Genomic DNA, 23,975 nt, shown 5'->3' with positions numbered 1-23,975 from the left:
GCAGAGACTCCTGAGTTGGTGGAGTCTTCTCATGTTGGCAGAGACTGTCAAGGGGAAGAGCTTTACCTCACCAACCCAGTTGCTCCAGGCGGTCCTATCAAGGATCCCAAACAGTCTCATGTTTATCACGTCTGATAACACAGGGCAAAGCAATGTCAGGGCTAAGGTACCTAGTATGAGCGATGAAGGAACAACATCCTGACAAGACAGACACCCCAGCAAATGGCACTTAAAAACCCTGAGACTGAGTCACTTTTTGATCATCCCTGGGAGAGTGGAACCTAAGGGACAGAGGGACAGACTGAGGACTGTGGCCCTAAAGGGAAGCTGCGATTTGCTTGTTTTCACTCCTATAAAACAGCCTTTTTTATCCATTAGCTTCTGTTGTTAAAATAATGACCCTTGGAACTTGATATCCAGTTGTGAGATATCTGCTTGATCCCTCAGCCAGTGACAGAACACAACAATGCATACATTTGTGGAATTCGGAAGGGATGTCAGTGGGAGGTAGAAATCGCATTTTAGACCTTGGCTCTGAGACGAGGGAGGTCGGAGGGAAGAGCCTGCAGAACGGGTGAATGGAAATCACAAAAACACTTGGAAGCTTGACTATACTCTTCTGATCTGACTACGAGACAGTGACAAACATGTCTAGTGTTTGTTCATTGGTTTTTTTTCTTTAATTTCTTTGTTCTCCTTTTCTTTAATTGCATTATTGACATAAACATGCATAGACCTGCTTTGGAATTACTGAAAGTAGAAGAGAGCACGGAGGGTGGTGGCAAGTTCTGATAATGTATAGAGATGTGTCTGTCTAAAACAATACACTGAACCATGCAGCATGATTTGAATCCTGATGTCATTAAACATAATAAAATAAAGGTCAGGGGTATAAATGCCAGGTTGCAAGATATTAGCCAAGCATAAAAGTCACTCAACCCCCCCAATTTCTCCACATGCAGACAGGACATTACTTCTGAGTTGCCAAACATCCATTTTCACTCGCCAGTGGGTAGTGGCAAGCGCACATTTTGAGACCTGGCAGAAGTAAAACACGCATTGTGTTTGGCGTGGCATACTGGCTTCCAAAAATAATGTCTATATTTTTCCTTTTAGCACAAGACATGCTTTTGACAGAACAATTCCATTGTTAAATCTTATGGGCATAAATAACAATGTCAATAATCATCAATGTGTTTCATTTTTTTACCAAAACAGTAAGCAGAGTAAATGGGCACCTTTGAAAGTAGAAGCTCCTGTGGGTTCTCTCTTCCTCTGATGTCCACCTCCAGGCAACCAGAAAGGTGTGCTACAAACTCTTCAGAGTTCCGACTGTTCCTTGAAGCATGATGCTTGCTCTCCTCCCATTCAGCGTAATACTTTCTATGCAAAGGTCACCAAAATATTAGTCACCACACTAAGAACACAACAAAAACAAAATGTGATAAAATGTCGACGTGCCTCAGAAGAATACCATTTTTGAGGTGAATGATCAATATAATTAAAGGGATCTCCAAGGTATGAGCTGCCTTTTGATCCCCTGAGGATTGTTTTGGGGGCATGTCACAAAGCCAAGCAGGATTAACATGAGGCAGAGATACAACTATAAGGCTAAAGAAAGGTTTATCAGGGGTATTAACAAGAGTGGGCCAAAATAAGTAAAGGAAAGGCAAAACATCAACAAGATGGCTCCCCACCCAATAAGAACAGTTCAAATCACAATCTGGGTCATCTCCCCAGGCACATGGTCAGCTTAGTCACTCATAGACCTTGGACTATTAAGTGTCCCGCTGACTTTGTTCTCGTCACTCCTTCAAAGAATTTTGATCCTATGCTTTTATTCATCAACTCTGGGAAGACATGCTTGGGTCTCTGTATCCACATGCACATGCATACTAGACCCGCGGAAAGGGCGGATACAGGGGCTGGGCCATATCTGAAAAGCCTTAATGTTTCCACCTGAATGCCAGCAACCTGAGCTATCCTAGTACCCCGCCCTCCACTTCCTTAATAACTCCCACCGTCAGGGTGTTAATCTTATTCTCTAGGTGGATAACCTAATTTTTGCACTAAATGGGTCACCATACTCATGCCTAAGGGGATCTCATCTGCACCTCCACTACAGAATGGCTTTACTCCTACAGCTCATCAATACTTGGTCATGGTTTCAAACCTACACCCCTGGGTTCACCTTTAGCAGTCATATGGACATCTCCTCTACAGCCCGTTTTCTCCATTTTTATTTCTCTCTATCTATCTATCTATCTCTCTCTCTCTCTCTCTCCAATTCCTTTAGTCCTGCGATGAGGGGTGCTGCCCCAGGATGGAAAGCTTTCGGAGCAAGGTTTGGGTCTGAGAGAATGAATCCAATCTCAGTCACCAAATAGTTACCCTGCCCATCAATCCACCCTACGGCCAGAGTCTCCGTTTGTCATGTTTTCTGGGGTTTATTTTAAAATTGTCACCTTCAGTTTTTGTTTCTATCAAAGCCATTCATCATATTAGGGCATATAACTGCCCAGGATGACTTCCCTCAGAGTGTCCTGGCATAACAGCATCTTCAGCTTGGAGTTGTTAATGACCAATGCAAAACTTCAGTTGAGTATTAGGGTATGTCTCCTGCCCACAATGAGTACATGTTACATGAACTAACTGCCCGAAAAGCAGTTATTCTGTAAGTCTGCTCTTCTTGCGGTTTGTCACCTTCCAGAATAACGTAATGCTTTCATCAGTTGTCCTCATATTTCAATGTGCATAGAATATCTTCTGTCTGATCTAAGTGAAAGCATATGTTACTCTGTTTTTTGGAATCCTCTGCAAACGTGTGACTCCGCCACAAAGTTCTTCCACTGCTGGATCTACTGGTACATAATAGCTTGTGTTTACTGGTTCGTGAGCAATATTGGTTGGACAGGTCCTAGCTATCCCAGGTACCAGCACTTGATGGGCATCAGCTCTAGTTAAAAAAGGGAGGTTTTTTTAACCTCTGAAGGAGTGGTGCTTGAATCAACAGACTGTGTGGAACGCTATCTTGGTCACGGCCTCTGGTGTTGGTCACAACATCACCGAATTTCATTTATCACCTGATGGCATGGGGTTTTGGCTGTGTAGTTGTGATCTCAGACCTGATAGATTTCCACTGTTGACCAATGGCGATCTGGATTGCTAGCTACAAAGTGGATTGTGTGATAGAGTCCTGGGTATGATCCCTCTCAACCTCGGGTAGACAGCCTTGCAGGGCAGCTCCAGTACCAGACCTACCACAGAGTCGGTGTGAGGGAGTTGAGGGGGACCATTGTCTATGGCTCCCTGGTAAAGTCACATATGTACATTGGTGTCACTGTCTCGATATCTATTAGTCTCTGGCCTGACCAGGTCTCTTTCTCTTCTCTTTCTGGTGGTTCACGGGATGTATGTAATGTAATGTAATAGTTCATTTGCAATGCGACTATATACGTGTGCGTCTGAAGGCACAACAAGGTAAGGGGATGGGGGTTGGGTGGGAATGATACTACTAGACCTTGTACATTGGGATTGTGCAAGTTCTGGCATTTATAGCACGCTTGTTTTTGGGTGGGGGGGGTTTCAGCGCAGATCCGGGATTTGAACCAATGTTGCTCAGCGTGGTCTTGCTTCCAAGACCTGCGCGTTGCCACTGAGCTATCCTCCCCTCACGTAGCAACATCCAAAGAAGAACTGGAACTAATTAGGTCCAAAAGATAAGGCGCAGCCTGGAACAGGAGGAAATAACTGATTACTCAAATGGGAAAATCGATAGGCTTCGCCATTCAGGAACCGGATGGAAGACCAACCACTCACTACAGAATGCCCAGGCATGCTACAGTGGCGCAGGGGAGCAGCAGGGAGTTGGGGGTGGGGGGAGGGAGGTTGGACCCAGCAGAGAGCCACACAGCACTAAAGGAGGCCAGGGAACAATTCACAAAGTTTTTATGGACAAGGATTTACTTGATCCAAGAGGCAAACAGGGAACAAACAACCCCTGTGACCACATGGGACACTTATCAAAGATGGAGAATGAAATGCTAAAGGTGCTAGATCTACACTTTATCCAATGCCCGACGTTGGGGGCCGACAGTAGGGTGGTCAAAATGTCCAGGGGCTGCCACATGCTTGTATCCGATCTTTGTGAATATGGTAGCGCCTCTTTTAAGCATCTGGGAAGACGACCTTAACCGGGTACTATTTGTAAAGCTTTTTTTATCTAAACTCAGCAATCATAATATTTTTAAGAGCTGTGCACAATTACATGTCATTTATTCTCAACTATGTATATGAACATGTGTTACGTCTCATTTTAACTGTCTGTAAATGGCGAAAGCCGAATAAAGTACTTGGGTGCAGGAACCAGAAAAGCTATACAGAGTCGTTTGAGTGATTTTAATGTGAATACTGGCAAATAGTCCCATTTTATTACAGCGTTTAGGGTATCATGCTTAAGTAGTTGTAGTTTTAGTATAATAACATGATTGGTATGTACGAATTTATGACTGAAGTCAATGATTCGGCCTTCAGTTTCATAATTATGCCTACTGCACCCACCATTGGTTAAGACAAGGGCCTACATCAACACCCACCCATTGGTTAACACAAAGGCCTACGTCTGGACTACCAGACTGCACCTCATTATTGCTCTTTGTAATGCCTCCAAAACAGAAATGATGCTCATAGGAGCTTCCATAACCATGTGGCGGCACCAGATTCAGCCTCTGACTCCAGGCAGGTCATATCCCAGTCACAGTAGGGAGGAATGTAGGTATTTCATTGGATGCAGAGCTCACACTAAGCCCATTAGGTGCCACATGTCATAAAAAATGGATTAGTTTGTTTATGAATGGTGAAGAAGATGCATGTTGGTATTTATCGTAAAGAATAAGCTATGTCAGCCACGGAAATGTATCTTTTAGATTATGTTCATGGCCCCTATCTGAGCCGTTTAGGACACTCGTCTGGGGTGGCTGCAGGATTTGCATAAAACTGCCTGTCTCCCCGGTCTTGCATACTTTTTTCTAGTTTCCAGCGCAAATGTGCGTTGCTGTTAACTTCATGTGCAGGGTACACAGCATATTTTATAGCAAGTTCCTTCCTTTATTATTTGGAGATTTTCCTGTTATGTTCCTTCACGTAACCTGCGATCCCCGCAAGTCTATCTGCTGTTATCCCCCAAACAGAGAAGGCAAAAACTAGGCAGAGTTAGAGTTTCTCCTCTCAGGAGGTATCCTTATTGAACTTTCCCCATTGCTACTCTGAAAGAATCTCAAAATGTTCCCCTTTGTGTTGATAGCCTGTTTTGCCTAATTGGAGTCTTGTCAACTTTCAAGGCCAGGAAACCACCTGCGGCATTTGCATGCTTTAGAAACTGCGCATTACATTACCTGGAAATCTCTATTGTCTTTTATGTATTGCAGTGCAGACACAATCGAACATTGACAGAGAGAGAGAGATCCCAATAGCTCATCACAAAGACAGTGGATGCCACTGCCCCTCAAATTGGCCCTATATATCTCAGAGGGATTCTAAACTGTAATGCAGGATGAAGTAAATCGACTGCATCTCAGCAGGAAAACAAAGTTATTTTCCAGCTAAGCTTCCATTGTGAAGTAGTAGCAATTGTACATTTGCACAGCCACTGTCGTGCCCCGCGGAAGAGGCACATCTGTGATGCCATTTTGTGAAAGGCTATTAGAGAATACATGTGTTGTCGTCGGGTGATCACTTTGAATCTGCTCTACCTTCTTGTTATCTCATTGATAGGACATCTCAGGGTGCTGCTTTCCTATAACTATTTAGAGCATTCTGCACGAGGAAGGGATGTGAGGAATCCTGTGAGGAATCCTGTGAGGAATCCTGTGAGGAATCCTGTGGATCCTCACTGAATCCTCGCCTAAAGTCTCCTCCCATGTAGCCAGGGAAAGGCAGACACTTCTTGATCCTGACCTTGGGGGTGGTGTCCTGAGGGAGGATCACCTGGGAGGGGAAAAAGTGGGAAGTGAGAGGAACCCAGGGGATGAGACAGTATTTGCCTTCTTTTGAAGGAGACATTTTTCCACTCCCACAATGTATAATAGCTTATTGCCACCATGATCCTTCTGTTGCATGGGTTAGCAATGCAAAGGAAAAATAGACTACAACTCCCAGACTTACCGTGCATTCATTCAATAAGCATGCAATGTGCATGCAGATCACAGGCGCCAAGGTGACCTTTGGTAATAACCTGTTCTTCCCAATAACAAACACTCCCTCCATGCCTTCCGGCCTTTACTCACTCTTGGAGCGCAGATGGAAGCCCCGGCCCAGGAATATAATGTGCCAGTTATTAATTAAACACTTCAGGCAATTGGCATCCGAAGAACATCCCATTCCGGCCGCGGCACAAAGCCCGCTGCAGAGCTAGGGCTCGGCATAGGAGCAGGGCCTGCAAGCAGGTATTGTCTACACATCAATACAGGGTGTACTAAAACAACACTGCGGGCAAGGGGCTGGGGAAAAGACCCTCATCTCGACTTCCATTTAGCCAGAGAAAGGTGGGGTGCGCTTAGTATGCTGGCACTGTACGTGGATTGCTATTGGACAGCAGTATGAGAGAGGGGCGTTTTCTCTGGCACTGTCAATGCATTGTGCGCAAGTGTGGAAGAAGTTTGAACTTGAACGTCTTATGCTAGACAGCACAGAGAGTAAAGCGAACCTTTTGCTGGCATTGCACATGAAGTAGAACGTGGTGTGTGAAAGAAGTTGCGGAGCCTTGAACCCATCCTTGGCATTTAAAAACTGAACAGCTCCTGTGTCGCCGCAAGTCTCCGCCTGCCCGACAGCATGTCTACAGTGGGTAAGCACCTCAAAAACGTACAATCTAGTTTTGTGCTGTTGCAACTCTTTCTGATCGCCCCTACCAGCTGAAAATGTTCCAGCACAGTAATTCTGTGAGGCCCTACCTTGCACCTGTGTGCCTGCACTTTGAGGGGGAAGAGGAGGGGTATGCTGTGGAGCATGCACCCCGTTCTAGCTTCAGATCAGAGCAAACAAATAGACTCTGCAGTGGAGAGAGCCAGCACAAACATTCTGCAATCTGGATGAAAACCCGTGGTTACATATGAGATTCCAAACAACCTGTGCAAATATTTCCATTTGCTGGTCTAGGCAAGGTGCAAACAAACAAAAAAAAATCACAGCAACGCACACTGTAAAAAGATGCTGAATTGTTTCAAGAGCCCAAGCATTTTTTCGTTTAAATGTTGAAAAATGCTCTGTTCTCCAGCAGCAATAAGCAAAAGCTTCCAGTTGTTGGCTATTGCTTGATTGCTGCTGCGAAAGTCAGCATTAACTAACTGAAACTGATCAGAACTTTTTTTTTTTTAAACCAAGTCAATGGGCCTCATTACGAGTCCAGCGGAAACCGTGCCATAAAAACCAGCAGGTAGCCACTGGACCTGTAATGAGTTACTGGCGCCTAACTTGCCAGAATAACCAGGGAATTACAGCCCCAGCATTCCGGGAAAGTGAGGCCCCGGTAAAATGTTGAGCCCCTTTCCTGTGGAGTCCCATAGTCACATTTCTGACCCCTCACAGAGTACAGACACTAGTTAGTTCTGCAAATTATGTCTATGTGCTACCCAAAAGCAAATGAAATAGCTTTACCCTGACTTTCCATGAACAGGTCTTACCAAATGAATGGCCATTTTGCCTACTCTATGGTTTTTGGTAAAACAAGGCAACCTGGGAGGTAGTTACCTGTCTGTAAATCTGTCTGCCCTTTTTATTTAATTCTCTTAAAGACGCCTGATTTACGAGATGTCTTACAAATTGTTTTCATCCCTTCAATCCTGCAGTTAAAGATATGGGGAATTGGTTGAGCCCAAAGCTGCTCAGGTTATGCCATATTGGTGAAGAGAGAGCTGAACCATTAAACCACACCTATAAAAGTAGGTGCCCATGAGTTCATGGGAAACCAGGGATGAACGCGTCTTCACGTTTGCCTTGGCTTCTTAAATTCTTTCAGACTTGCGCTGTGTGATTTCACCATAAGCATTCATTAAAAGCTGACCTACTATTTTAGAAACGTCTGTAGGTGCCCCACAGGATTCATGGGAAATAGGTTTACGAGCAATAGTAACAGCACCATCTCAAACTCTTCCAATTTACGTACCAAGACAAGAACCAAGGGATCCATACTTAAAAATCCCAAAAATGGCATACTGGTATATATTTCACTTAAGATTTAAGTACAAGTGCACCCCAAGTTTGTTCCAAGGTGATTCAGGAGAGGATTAACAGTGAGAAATGTCACCCCACTGGCTTCATCCCAGTCTAAGTGGGGTTACCCTGTGTAAGGTGAATCAAAGTGCCAAGGGTGGTAACCTTCTTCACCCAATTAAAACTTGACTCAAACGTTTAATCGTTTTTAGTGAAACCTGAAATGTGTGGTGTAGACCAGGAAATGATTAGAGGGCAGCTTGCAGTTTATCTTGCTATTTCCCAGACCTACTTTTCTAATTGCATTTATTTATTTGTGTCAATTGGTGAACATAAACCTTCAACACATTATTATATAAACTAGAAAATTACATTCATCATTAACCTCACAATTAAGAAAGCATACAACAATTTCCGTTATGTGTATTCGACCCAGACCTACTGCACCATCTCTGGCTAGATCTAAACTGTGATGCCTCAAAAGCCTGAACAAATAGTAGGAGGATAATCAGGCTCCTTGGACCCCTCGCTCGTGGTTGGCACTGCATGTAACTGCAAAGCATAGGAGGGTGGGCCATACCGCTGCATTTAATCATGAAATGGGGACCCTGTTTTTGCAATAGAAGGAACTAGGTATGGCAATTTCTGCCTCTAAGAACCTCTCAGAGGCTGAGGATTATGCATTCATCTAGCACTTAAATCACATGTGAAACGCAGCACTGTGTAAATAGATTGAACCAAGGAAGTAGTTGTTTGTACAGCTAACCCATTTCTTCTCTCGCACACCGCACCTTTGCAGAAGGCACATGCATGCTCACTCTACACACCCTGCCCTCACATATAAACACTACTGCACATCAGCTCTGCCATAAGAATTAAGCTACTTTTAATGACAAAAATTCGAACTGTAGGGGGGGGGGGGGGGGTGTGTGTGTGTGTGTGTGTGTGTGTGTGTGTGTGTGTGTGTGTGTGTGTGTGTGTGTGTGTGTGTGTGTGTGTGTGTGTGTGTGTGTGTGTGTGTGTGTGTGTGTGTGTGTGTGTGTGTGTGTGTGTGTGTGTGTGTGTGTGTGTGTGTGTGTGTGTGTGTGTGTGTGTGTGTGTGTGTGTGTGTGTGTGTGTGTGTGTGTGTGTGTGTGTGTGTGTGTGTGTGTGTGTGTGTGTGTGTGTGTGTGTGTGTGTGTGTGTGTGTGTGTGTGTGTGTGTGTGTGTGTGTGTGTGTGTGTGTGTGTGTGTGTGTGTCCGTCATGTTGCCACAGGCCTGGGTGCATCTGCATTTAATGTTGTGGCCCCAGTTAGGGGTCTCCCTTCTCAGTCCTATCTCCATTAATATCCTGCCACTCATGTGACCATATTCAACAAGCTGGCTGTTTAGACTCACTATCGCTTTCTCAACTTTCAGCGTGCTTCCCCAATAACCAACAATCCCAGTTCTGTTTGTTTTGCGCCTGCTGCTACTGTCTCAATTCCGAGCATCTCTGCGCAACAACCGAGCATCTCAAATCGAGCTGTTCATACTTGCTTGCTGCTGTCGACTCAGATTTGGACACTCTCGCTCGACTGCCGGGTTCCCAGACGTAACCATTGAACACTTGTTGCTGCGTTCTGAAATCAGGCATCCCCTGTATAGCGGTATCCCAAATCTCGCGATCTGTTCGCACTATTGCTGTGTCAAAGTTAGCTGTCTATACTAGCTGCTATTTGTGCAATTTAGCTGTTCGCACTTGCTGCTGACTCTGATTTGGGCGTCCTCTGCCAGCAGCCAGATATCCCAAATATAACAAATTAAAGTTGCTGCTGCAGCCTCAACTCTAGCTGTTTATATTTACTGCTGCAGTCTCCAAGTTGTGTACTTTCCCAGTCAAGTATCTCAATTCATACAGTAACACCTACTGCTGTTTTGTCTAAACTAGCTGCCTATATCTGCAGCTTTGTTTCAAATCTAGGTGCCTCCTCGCACTAATGGGGCTCTCTCAGTTCTAGCCGGTTCCCACATACGGTAGTTCCTCACCCTCAGACGCTCCAAGCCCCCTCCAACCCGCCCACCTTTAAGCCAGACCCTAACACGACCATGGTGACTAACACACTGGAGCCGGGCACACCGACAACCAAGATCACCACCTCTCATACCATCTTCCCGACCATCAATACCACATTCACCAAGAATCGCACACACTGCCACTCACCACACATCTCCCCACTCACAAACAAGATGAGCCCTCAGACACTCCGCAATACACCCCACCCGCCCTGAACCCAGTACCACACTCACACAGAATACACTCCACCCACCCCACATCCTTCACCCTCACACTGTCATTCTTGAACCCAGTACCACACTCACCCAGAAACCCTCTCACACACTGCCACTCACCACACACCTCCCCACTCACATACAAGAGGCTCTCCCAAGGACTCTGGAATTCACCCCATCCGCCCTACTCCCTTCACCTTTGCAGCCTCATTCATGAACCCACCTTACACAACGCAAAATGTTCTCTCCCCCCTCCCTTCCACTCGAAGCCTACACACACACTGACCTAAAGCCACCACCACACCCTCCATCTCCCAGACCAGAGGAGCTCTTAGACCCACCAAAACCCACTCACGCCCTACCTCCCTGCAAACCACCACTGCAAACCCCGCACTCATCTACAATCCTTCCTTCCTGTCCACTTTTCAAAATAACTCACAACCTGCCTCAACCTCTCAGTGTCGACCCCCCAACTCTCAGACCAGAAGGGCACTCTGGCACACCCAGAATCAACTGAACCCTGCACCGCTCTCTGCAACCCCTGCCCTCCCACCCCCCTCATTCCCACCCCCTGCCCCCCGAGGCGAGAGGCTTTCTCCCATGCACAGCTTCCTCCCCCATATCATCCCACCTCCCCACCATGCCCCTCCCAGGAGTGCGGTTTTCTCCCACCCACAGCTTCTCACATACCCTCCCTCACACACACTTATGACCAGTCCCACACACTCTCCAACTCCACATCCAAGAATGCAACAGCCAATGCCCTACCTCTCCACCCCCCAGACCTATCGCACCCACCGCCTCTGGCACTACATCCACCTCCCTTGCCCCGCCACACCCCCCTCAACAAACATGCTCCCCCATCCTCCACATCACACCGACCACTTCCAGTAGACCACCACCGGCCACTCCCTTCCCTTCTCTCAGCATGGCACATCTTGCCCTTTTCCGAACCATCACCTTAAGCCCCTTTTCCGCAGACCCCCCCCACCCTCTCACACACTCCTTCAGCACCCAAACGCAGAAAACTAAAAGGTAGAGGCTGCCCTCACCCTCTAATCTACATGCCACGCCAGCCCTGCATCAGTCAACCAGCCTCTCCTTTCCGAGCTCCATTACCGCATCCCCTCTGTCAACCCAACCTCCCACTTCGCTCCTTGAACATAGCCTCTCACCCCTCCTTCTCTATCATCACGCATCGCCCCTTCTACTACCCCCCGGGCGCCATTCCATAACAACACCAAGCCAGACGACTCCAATGGCCCTGCTCCTCTCACCAACCCCTGAATTGAACACCCATCCCGCGGCACCATTCAGCAAAAGACCTGTGACTGCCCACTCTCTCTTCCTGGTCCCAACCAGCCACTGGCCTCTAGGCACCCACCAACAGCATCCCTTCCCCTAACCAACTCTGCCTGTGCAAGTGCAATGCACAACCCTATCCACCCTATCCCTGCCACCACCATCATCTCACCGGCCACACACACCATCCCATCCCTGCCAACCCCAGACATCTGAAAAAACACAGCCGCCTCAACTCCCCACAAAGTCACCTGTCTGCTTTTCAATGCCCGCTCTGTGGTCAGAAACATACACTGCACCTAAGATCTCCTAACCTCTGAAAATCCTGATCTTATCTTCATCAACGAAACCTGGCTCTCGGATGACCTAAAACCAATCGCTCACAAAGCATTCCCACCCCTCAACGCACTCGTCACCAACAACAGACTCTCTAGATGAGGGGGATTAGCCATCCTCCACAAACCTCACATCTCTATCACCTCCACCAAAACACAACCCAGCACTGCCAACTGAAAATCCCTTCTGGTCAAACTCTCCTTTCTACTCTCTCACACAGCTTCCTACTCGTCTACAGGCCACCAGGATGTGACAGACATTTCGCCAACAGCCTATATGACTCACTATCAGCCACATTAGCTACCCAACCTGTACTCACCCTACTGGGAGACTTCAATTTCTGGTTCAACATGCCCAACAACCCCATGTCCCTGCCCCTGGTCAACAGCCTAGAAGCACTCAACCTCACCCAGTATATCACAGAACCCACACACACACACACACGCATGGCCGCACCCTTGATGCCATCTTCAGCTCCTCTGACCTCATCTCCACGTCCACCCCCAAATCCCTCATCTGGACTGACCACTTGCCATTCTTTTCTCTCTCTGCCACCCACCAAGCCCGCCACTACCCCTATATCCCACTTCAAGTGCTGGAACGGAACAAGGTCAAGGTGCTACCAGACCTGGCTGAGGCATTGCTACACACCCTCCCCTCACTCCTGGCCACAGGTAGACCCTTAGCCATTGATCTCTTTGACCTCTGGCTAAATTACTCACTCCTTCCCCTAACCCCTTCCAAGACCGCTCCCTCTCACAAAGGACCTACCCTCAAATGGTTCACCCCTCACCTTAAGACTCTTAAAACCCATAACCGCATTCCAAGATGGTCGCTGTATTGGGAACACTGTGAGAAGGTGCTCTCCAAACCCCTACCACCTCAAATGTAGAAAAAGAATAGCTAAATCCCCTCCCTGGGCAAGATTTGGCACTAGCTATGAAGCTTAGGTAAAAGCCTACCTCTGGAGTGAAGGTCGGGAGCCAGAGGCAGCAAGAGACGCGCCGAGCAGGGAGCTGTCACGAAGAGAGCGATTCGGCTGGCGAACTGCGGCGGTGCAGCGGCTGCAGTGTGAGTGGGTCAGGGAGTCAGCAAGTGAGCATCGGGAGACTGTCCCTGACAGCCGCCAGGCCCCCACGAGGAGGACTCTCTGCAGCCCAAGGGAAAAAACCGGGGCGCTGGGGGTGCAGATGCAGAGAGGAAGGAGTGGGGAGAGAGCGCCAACTGGAGCGGCCCAGAGTGCAGAGATAAGGAGGAGGAGCTGGTCCGGGAGGTGGATCGAGGCACTGGGACAAAGGCAAGTCCCTGCCAGACGTGCAGTGGTGAGAGAAGTGAATTCCGGCCAGCAGAGCAGCGGGCAGAAGTGTAGCGGTCCCTCCCAGCAGGTTGCAGGAGCGTGATCACGAGAAGCCGGCCGCGTGGGAGAGAGGAGGTGAGCAGCAGGAAGGCAATCCGAGAGGAGGAAGAGCCGAGAGACAGGACAAAGAGCCTGCAACAAGAAATACGGTGAGCCGTGGCACAGTCTCCCCGCTAACACAGTCATCCCCTTGCTCATCTGGGGTCCGGAAGACATACATCTGAGGCAGTAAACCTAGAGGGGGGGCACGGCACTCCATACAACAAGACCTACACCCAATATCATAAGCAGACCTGCTGAACAGGGGCCAGACAGATCTGCTGAATGGCCAAAAGGGGGCAACAAAGCAGTAGTTGAGCTAATCAACAATCATACCCATGCAGCAGAAGCTGTATTGGGGGCGCTGAAGGACCAAAAGTCACTGGTCATAGAAGGGGGAAGGCCTAGAAGCCAGGTCCAGTGGCCCCCTTACCCAGCGCAAGACCTCACCAACAGGGCCTGCATCAGGGGGAAACAAACTACAGTGTGAACCAGTATAGGCTGAGGGACAAAGGGGAAAAAACCACTTACAGCAACTATGCAGCTACCCACCCGGGAAGGGAGTGGGAGACATTAACCCAGGAGGCCTCAGCCGATGAAATAGAACAAGTAGAAGCAGCAAGAACAACCCTAAAGGAAGCTACGCCCCCAACACTGATTCAAAAAGGCAAGCCAAAAGCATAAGAGGGAAGTCGTCAAAGCAAGAGCTGCAAAGAAGTGGGAAGCGATGAACTAGAATCGGCAAAAGGGGAAAGGCGGCACCCAGACGGGCAAAATCGGCACCCAAGTAAAAGTGAGATGTCAAAAAGCAGAGGGAAAGAGGCCCAGACCCCAGCGAAAGGTACAAAAAAAGAGCACTGAGGGGACGATACAGAGAATGTGGAGGAAAGAACGCAGAGCCATGACTGACAGCGACCTAGGAACGACAGGAATGAAGAAGAGACCCACCCCGAGGAGGTCCAAGAGGAAAAAGGGGTCACACAAAAATTCATGGGGCATTGCTTCTAGAATTTCAGGGACAGAATGGCAAACACAATTGGACAAAATGAAAGTGGACCTGACGGGAGCAATAAAGGAGGTGAGGACTGAGCTACACATGCTGGAAGCGAGAGTGGACACAAACGAAAAGGCCCTGCAGGAGCTGGTGGACAACATCCACAAGGTGGGGGCATGATGGAACACCTCGCCAGGTTCAAGCATAATTTGGAGGTCCAAACCGAAGATCAGATGGTCAAGGCAATACTGGAAACAGTGGGGCACGGGGAGTTACGTCAAGCAGTAAAAGATTTTCACAACACTGATAGGAATACCAAATCCCAACAAAATCCTTGTGGATAGCGTACATAGAGTATGGCCGGAGAGGTCGGAGTCGGGAGCCCGGCCGAGGGAGGTCCTGGTGGCGATGCACGAGTACTCCCAAAAAGAGAATTTTCTGGCAGCAGCTAGATGATCAGACAATCTCAAAATCAACAGAGCCACGGTACAACTGTACCAGGATCTCTCCCAGATTACGCGAACTAAAAGAAGGCTGATGCGTCCGATAGTACAAGAGCTAACAAAGCAAGACATCAGATAGAAGTGGACCTTCCCGTTCGACATCCTGTTTGAAATGGACAATAGGCAAAAAAGAATCACCTTTGTGAAAGAAGGAGCAGACACATGCTTGGTATTGAGGTGGAACAGTAATTTAGCGAAATCAGAGGAACAGAAAAGGACTACCTAAAAAGGAAGGCATGGGAATGGACAACTCAGGAGCCAAACAGGAAAGCAAGGAAAAAAAGGGGACCGCAAGGCCTGAGAAACCCAAAGAATGACCCACCACGAAGATCAGAATCTCTGGACAGGCACATTAATACCCAAGAATACCCACGGCTCCAAGAGAAGGGAAATAGCACCTTGGGAAGGGGGTAACACAGCAAAAGAGGTGGGAGAATGGGAATGGGGGAGGTAAATCTTGGTTTCAGCTCATGAGTCAGGGACGACCCGCTATAAGGGGATCACTGGGGATGGAAAGGGACTCAACCCCAGAGGAAGAGATGCAGGAGGGGCGAGAAGCCGGTTGAGTCACCCCAGCGATGGCAGCGAGGGGAGGAAAGGGGTAGGGGGGAGAGGAGGGAGGGCGAAAGACCAGGTTCGGAGCTGATCAACACGCATGCCGGCCAAGGCAAGCTTGCAGAATACCTGCAGGCAATGGCTAAAGAAAGGATGTTAAAAATGATTTCCCGAAATATTCAAGGGCTCAACTCACCAATTAAGAAGAAATAAAATGAACCACTATCTGGAAAGGGAGAAACCAGACATAATTTCATTACAGGAAACATACAGGAAACACATATACAAGGGACAGACAGACATAGAACGAGAACGAGAATAAAAAGGTACGATCAAATACAACAGTCAAACAACCCAGGGAAGAAATGGGGCACCCTTATAGCAATAAAGAATAGCTTGGATCTCAGAATAGTGAGGGTGAGCAGAGACAACAGTGGTAGGTACATAGCATTAGTTCTCCAGGGAGGAGAAGAGAATATAACCATAGCCTCACTATACGCTCCCAACACAGGATAGGACCGCTTCATACAATACATGTTGCAAAAACTAGAAGGGTTTGCAAAGGGAAGTATAATACTTATAGGTGACTTTAACCTAGCTTGGGGCCCAGTAAGGGATAGGAATGCAAGAATATCAAACACTCAAAACAAGCACTCGAGGGAATTATGGGAGAAAATTGACAATTTAGCACTAGTAGACATATGGAGGGAAAAGAGAGGGGAGTCCGGGGGTTATACCTTCTACTCATGTGCACAGAACAGCTTCGAGAATAGATTATATATGGGTGTCGTGCCCCTTACTAGGACGAGTGAAGGAAGTGGAGGTGGGAGCCATCACCTTGTTGGATCACGCCCCCCTTGCACTGACAATTACACAACCAAATCACCTAGTGGGACTCTGGAAGTGGAGATACCCAGCTCACATCTTTAAGGATGAAACTCTGAAGAGGGAACTGAGGAAGCGTATTGACCTATATTTTCAAACAAATGAGTCAGGAAGTAAACCTTCATACGATCTGGGACGCATTCAAGGCTACACAGGGGAGACAAGAAAAGAGTATAGGACAATCAGAGGTCAGAGTGAAACAATTCAAACAAGCAGAGCAGAGAGGTCACTTATGCACCTCAAGCAGAGCTATTACATCAAGGCAAATAAAGCGGACAGACTATTGGCAAGGAAGCTACAGAAGGAGGAAAAGGATAGAACTACCCTGAAAATTAATACGCCTTTGGGCGAACAGACCTACCCTCGATCAAAAGGGAATTTGTGAATTTCTATGGGGAGGCATATAAATCAAAAGACCGAGAGGAGGGGGGCCATGCAGAATACTTGGAAAAATATAACATTCCTAAGATATCCGCCGAAGAAACGGAGGAGCTGGAGGAAGAGATAACCAGGGAGGAGATGTGCAAAGCAATTACCGTGCTCCCCTCCAATAAAGCCCTGGGCCCAGACGGATTTACGTCGGACTTCTATAAGACCTACAAGAGCTACTGGCCCTGCACCTGGCCACCTTGTACAATTCATTTGGGTGGGTGGAGGAGGGATAACGCCTTCCATGGAAGAAGCGAAGGTGGTACTACTGCCTAAACCAGGAAAGGATCCTACAGCCTGCAGCTCATACAGGCCTATAGCACTTATTAATTTAGATGCCCAAATATATACCAAGATTCTGGCAAGTCGCCTTGAACCTCTCCTCCCCGGACTGGTGGACCCAGACCAATCAGGGTTTGTACGTGGTAGGCAGACTCATGACAACACCAGGAGAATAGCTGACCTCATAGAGAAGGTTAATAAAGCACGCACTGCGGCCTTAGTGGTCACATTGGATGCAGAAAAAGCCTTTGACAGGGTGGAGTGGCAGTTTCTCTTCCTTACCATGCGTAAAATGGGATTTCGGAGAGGCGTTCAAGTCCAAAATAAACCTTCTCTACGCTTACTTGTAAATGGGGAACTCTCTGATCCACTAGCGGTACCTAGAGGTACAAAGCATGATTGCCCCCTATCACCGTTATTATATGCCATCCACCAAGAAACTCTGTTAAGCACGATTAGAAGGTCTAAAGACATGGGGGGTGGCCTTTGGCGGGAGAGTCCATAAGGTGGCAGCATCCCCTGATGACATGCTACTGACATTAACAAATCCGGAGGATTCCCTAAGGGCAGTAGACAAAGTCTTGGCACAATTTGGGGCGGTACCGGGCTAAAAATAAATAGCAGCAAATCTGAGATACTGGGTCTATATATACCACCTGGGAGGGAGAGGGAGATGCAAACCAAATTCCCATACTCGTGGGCCCCTAACAAGATAAAATACCTGGGAATCTACATCACCAAAAGCATTGGCCAATTATATGGAGCCAATTATCCCCCCTGTTGGAGGTTATTAAAAACATGCTTCATAACTGGGGCCCCCTGGGCATTTCCTGGATGGGTAGGATAAATGCCCTGAAAATGGCTGTCCTGACGAAATTACTCTATGCTTTCATGGCAATTCACGCAAGGTTGGGCTAGTACCAGATTCGCCAAATGGCAGGTAGGGGGGATGTCGTATGCTTAGGGACTTGTTTGAAGGAGAGGAGATAAAATCCTTCCTCCAATGTAAAGAGGACTTTGAATTAGATGAAGGGAAAAGATTCCATTATGCCCAACTGAAACATTGGGCCATGAGCCCCAAGTTAAAAGGGAGCAGCGACAAGAGAGGTGAACCCCAGACAAAGAATAAACTATGCTGGAGGGGGTGCGGAGAAGTAGGAGTTTGGAGAACATATGTGGTGGCAATGCCCAATAATTATACCCTTTTTGGGAGATGATTCAGGAGGCGATGAACAGGATGTTAGGAACGGAGGGGACAGCATGCAAGGATCTGTCTATAATGGGCCTAGATGGAGAGTTCGAAAGGTTGGCCACGAAAGCTCAGAAAAAGATCTATGTAATACTGATAATGTCCGGGGCCCTGCTAGTAGCCCAGAAATGGAAATCAAAAGAAGCACCCACGGAACATGAATGGGTGAGCAAAATATGGAACCTAGCAGCCATGGAAAGAGTCACACATGCCATCAAGGGAGAACATCAAAAATTCCTCATGGACTGGGACATGGTTATGCAGTTCCTAATGAAAGACTCTAGGAGGGCATGGTGTCCAAGGACGATGAAACTCATGGGACTTGTCTGAAAAGCCTTTCCCGATAGAGACACAGAAATGCACCTAAAACAAGGAGAGGGAGAAGGAAGAAAGGAGCACCAACGAGAAGGGAGGAAGGGAAATAAATGAAAGAACCAACTACAATGGAAAGACTAGCAAGGAGAAGCCGGATGCGAGAAGAAAAGGAGGAATGGCCAGTTCCACAAGAGAACACTGAGCAGATCGCTGAAGACCTGGTAAAGGGTTGGGGGGTAGGGGCAGGAGGGGGGGGGGGGTGTCCAGAGGCAGGGAAAGTTTTACTGTTTTGTGGTATGTTGTTCAATATAAATGCCAATAAAAAAGTAAATGAAAAAAATAACCATAACCACTCGCTCGAGTGCAAATGGCGAGATTCCAGAACCCCGCAAGGCAAATTAGTACTCGCCCACCATCACCGAAAATACAAATCAGAGATCCTAAATGCCAAAAAAGCATATTATGATAAAAGAGTCCTGAGCTGCCTTAGCAGCAGCAAAGAACTTCACAGGATCATCAAAGAATTCATAAACCCTTCCTGCACCGTAACGCGGACTGCCTCTTCACACACACTTTGCAACTCTCTCTCTCTGAACATTTCCACAAAACAGCCCTAGACAGGACGACCACTCATTGCCAAGCTCTCCAATCTGCCCGCCCAGCCAACACCTGCTCTTCAAGAAACACACCTTCTCTCCCCCCTCCCCACAGAACCCTTTGTTCTGCTCTTTTAACCCTATCTCAAGTGAGGAGTTCCTCAAACTACTATCCGACAGCAGACCCTCGAGCTCCCTTCTTGACACTTGTCCCGTCTCTCTCCTCAAAGAAATGTTCACCTCCACTTGCACAGGAGAACTGGCGAGGTCATCCGTAATGACTCCATCACCTCCGGCAACTTCCCAGAATCCTTCAAAACTGTGCATGTCAAACCTCCTCTTAAAATAGCCTCCCAACTACAGACCGATCTCCAACACCAGCTTCCCGGCTAAACTCATCGACTGTACTGCATACTCACAGCTCAATGTTTTTGTGGAATTGAACAATCTCCTAGACTCTGCACAATCAGGTTTCGTCACACCATGGAACAGAAACCACGCTGATCTCTATCTGGGATGATCTCAAAGTCACAGCAGATTAAGGAGTATGCGCAGCACTTGTTCTTCTTGACTTCTCGGCAGATCCTCCTTGACAGACTGCACTCTAGGAATACGAGATTCAGCGCTCACTTGGATCACCTCATTCCTCACAAATAGACATCAAATCACCCATCTTCCCCCCCCGTACCTCTCCACCGCCCAGTGAACAGTGGAGTACCCAACTGCCCGGCAGCCCCTGCGGCTAAGGGCCCAGAGGCAAAGGGCAGCTCCCATAGTTGCAGCTCCAGAGGGTGTTAGCTGGTGTTCGCTGTGGGAGCATGCAGTGCAGCCGTCAACCAACAGCGGCTGACAAGGTAAGAAAGGTGCAGGACGGGGGAACAGCCATTACTGTTCCCTATGTATCTCTCCCTCCTCTCTTATTACCTCTATTTGATTCTGCAGTTAGCTGAACTTGACAGTTTTATGTTATCCTTATCTAGCATTGGTGAATTGCTAGATAAGGATAACTTATTGCTTCTAGGAAAGTTATTTCTGTGTGTTCTTTCATTGCTTCTGTGTTTAAAAATTAGGCTTTTCCCCTTTTTTCTAGGAAGTCAGATCTGTGTGTTCTTGCATTTGCTGCTGTGTTTAAAAATTAAGCTTTTTGCCTCCTTTCTAGGAAAGTCGAATGTGTGTGCTCTTGCATTGCTGCAGTGTATACAAATTAGGCTTTTTATACCTATCCCTCTATCTTAGCTCTTCCCCCTGTCCTGATAACTCACTTCTAGGTGCTGTGCTTAAGCTATATGATCTAACCTAGGCATTCTCCCTTCCTGGACTATTGATTCTAGATTGTGTCATTGCTTTTGGATGTTATTGGTGTCATGCTCTGCAGTTCCTCCCCCTCTCCCTCTCTCCTCCCTTACTTATCTCCACTCTCCCCCTCAATGGTGCTCTCAATCTCCCCTATCTTCTCTAATTACTATTCTATCACCTACCCTAACCCTGACTAAGTCTAGAAGGAAAAAGTTCAAGAAGGATCTCCTGCTCTCCAATCCAGGCATGCCCATTGCTGACACCTATGTCAAAGCTTCTTCCAGACAGACCCACATCCTCATTGTCGTTCCTTCACTGGACCTTTGGATTCCCCTTATGGTCTCTGTGCTCTCCCCTTTCTCTTCCTCTCCCATTAATGCTGGCACTTGTTGGGAGGTTCTCTTGGCATCCTTTCTGTCCTTTAGAGATATCATTAAGGCCTACCTAAATGGCACAGTCATGGTCCAGTGCTCTCAGCCCAACCTCCTCCTATTTGATAGGCGTCTTCCAGCGCTCATCAACTTCCTCCCTCTCCTGTCACTCCTCTTTCTGCCACCCCTCTGCCTCCTCCGATGGGTATACCACACTCCTCATAAGACCGTCAAAAGTGGCAACCTGCTCCACTTAGCTACCCTCAGCTCTTGCTCTGCCACTAAACATTCCTCTGGCATCTGCCACCTCCTTGAAGACATTGACCTAGACTTCCTCGCTCTCACTGAGACCTGGTTCACTGCCAGCTCTGTCACAAGTTTGGACACTCTCCTCCCTGAGCGGTACAAGATCCTCTCTAAGCCCAGGCCTAACCGGTCCGGGGGCGGAGTTGCCCTGATCTTCCCTGAGTGGGTCCCGGCTACTATCATTTCCACTCAGGCCTACTCTTCTTTCGAATGCCTTGTCTGCAGGCATGGTGTCTCTCCTGGCCTCTCTCTGATTCTGGCCACCATCTACAGGCCCCCTGGCCAGGTTGCCCACTTCCTCTCAGAATGGGCTGAACTCACCTCTACTTTCCTTGCCTCCTCCTTCTCCTCCTACACGCTTCTCCTCCCCTGAGACTTCAATATTCACCTCAACTCCGCTGATGCAGCCCCTGGGCTCTTCTGTAACCTCTGACTCTTTTTCCCTCTCCATTTTTCCCTCCAGTCCGACACACTCAACCGGACACACCTTGGATGCTCCTATCTCTTCAGACATCCCATCTACAACCCTCGCATTACTCCTCTCTCCTGTTGTGATCATCCTCCCCCCCAGAGTTCCTGGGTCCCCGACTAAGCCCTCGCCCTCACTGCCAGCCTCCTTCTCTGTCATTTGACCAATGAAGCGAGTGTCAGGTGCCGCTTTTGCCGCCACCTTCACCCCCCCTCCTACTCCAGCCACTGACTCTCACTCTGACTCAGTCCTTACTAACCTTCAACTTTCCATCTCTAACACTCGGGACATCCTTGCCCCTACCATGAGGATCGGCATGAAACCTGCCTCCAAGTGCAACTCCTGTTATGACTACGACCTGGCTACTCTGAAATGCAAGTGCAGAGTGGCTGAGCGGCAGTGGCGGACTTCGAGCACATCCTCTGAGAAACTGGCCTGCCGCCTGCTCCAAAGGCAATACAGACTCACCATTACCCTCTTTACTGGGCAAACTCTTATAGAAGCTGGCCATCTCCCAGTTTATCCACCACACTGAATAAGTTGGCTGTCTCCACAACCACCAGTTTGGCTTCAGAGCTGCCAGAGGCACGGAAACTGTCTCCTGAACACCATGGAAATCTTGCTCTCTAATCTTGACTCCAGCTCTCCCTGTGTTCTCATCCTTCTTGATCTTTCCTCTGCCTTTGATACGGTCAATCATGCCACCCTCGTAAAATCGGCTCTGCGATACCCTTGGCATCACATACCTGGCTCTGGACTGGTTGGCCTCCTTCATCTCTGACCGACCTTCCCAAGTTCCAGGTTCCACTAGGCCCTTTTCTCTCCACCATCTCACTCTCCACCTGCGGAGTCCCTCAGGGCTCTATCCTCTGGCCTTGGCTTTTCGACATCTACCTGGTCCCTCTAGCCCACTTGATCTCAACCTTCCTCAGACTAGAGGACTTCGGAAACCAAAGGTTGACTCACCCTCTGGCCCTCAGGGACTTGTATTGTATTGTATTGTATTGTTTATTTATAGAGCGCGACGGGCCCTCAGGCATCTGGGCACTTAACAGGTTACAGACAGGTGATAGGTGCAAGAAAAATATTTACAGAGACATAAACAAACTTATTAGAGTTGTTATAAAATATATACAGTATTGTAAATACATAGAGTACATTATACAGAGTCAAGTGATGGTGTTCTAGATTATCTAGGGTTCGTAAGTCAGAAACAATCACCAATCACAGGAGTGCAGCCAACACTTAACATCCGTCTTAAAGGAATGGAAAGAGGGTAAAGCTCTTAAGGTGTCAGGGATAGAGTTCCATAGTTGAGCTGCCATGACTGGAAAGCTAGAGCCTCCAGTTTTCTTGAGTTTGAAGTTGGGTATTCTGAGGCTATTAGATTGCGCCTTTCTGATGGGTCGTTCTGACGTGCATTTGGTGAATCTATCCGTTAGTTATATATATGCCTTATTGGTGAGGCATTTGTAGGTAATGTTTAGTGATTTGAGCTTAATTCTGTCATTTATAGGGAGCCAGTTAATGTAACGTCTCTTCTTGGAGATATGCTGTGATTTTGAGATTCTGTTACGCTCACCTGGTATCCACAGGGACGCCACCCAGCTGGGTTACTCGCTGGTATGCTTCTCAGCTTTGCCCTGATGTGGTCTGCGGGTAAGGTTCTGCCTTGTGGTAGAATTAGGCGTGCTCTCCGTCCTGCCTTCTTTGCAGGGGCGCGTTGTCTTTCATGGGCGAGTGCAGTCCAGTTACTTCACTGACGCCGGCCCGTTTGATATTGTTCAGGTAGGTCTTATAACTGTTCTTTAGTTTTGTTGCTATCCTGCATGCCTTTCTTTGTTTAAAATGTCTCTTTTTTCTCCCTTAGGTATGCAGAGCTTCAGCGCGGCGAACTGGCTTGGTTGAGCCCCGCTGGTAAATGATGGCGCATTAAGAGCGCTATGATGCGGTAAGTAAGCGCTATGCGCAGCGCTGCAAAGTCTTGCCTTTGCTAACCTATGTTTTCCTTCCTTGTAGGACGCGGTGTTCTTCAGCACGAGTGGAATGTCCGGAGTGGTGCCAGCCGAGAGGCGACCAGCCAGGTAAGCCTTTTGAGCAGTTTGTAATTTGTAAATGTCTCTACAGCCTTCTTTAATGTTGCCTCTATCTTCCTCTTTCAGGTCGCTCTGTCCGGGAGGCGTGCAGGTTCGAGGAAGCTGTTCTCAGTAGCTGCGAGTGTTTAAAGATGAA

General features: G+C 47.9%; 1 protein-coding gene across 1 annotated transcript in view; it reads right to left on the bottom strand.

Moving 5' to 3' along the window:
• CCDC170 (coiled-coil domain containing 170) overlaps positions 1-23,975 on the bottom strand; it is a 466,382-nt gene that overhangs the window by 233,893 nt on the left and 208,514 nt on the right. The window contains exon 6 of the mRNA XM_069606775.1: positions 1,239-1,383. Coding sequence (XP_069462876.1) covers positions 1,239-1,383 — 145 coding nt within the window. The remainder of the gene's footprint in view (positions 1-1,238; positions 1,384-23,975) is intronic.

Source organism: Ambystoma mexicanum, chromosome 4p (genome assembly GCF_040938575.1).
Source record: "Ambystoma mexicanum isolate Mex_15411 chromosome 4p, UKY_AmexF1_1, whole genome shotgun sequence".
NCBI classification, from domain to species: Eukaryota; Metazoa; Chordata; class Amphibia; order Caudata; family Ambystomatidae; genus Ambystoma; species Ambystoma mexicanum.
This window is presented reverse-complemented; position numbering and strand designations above follow the sequence as displayed.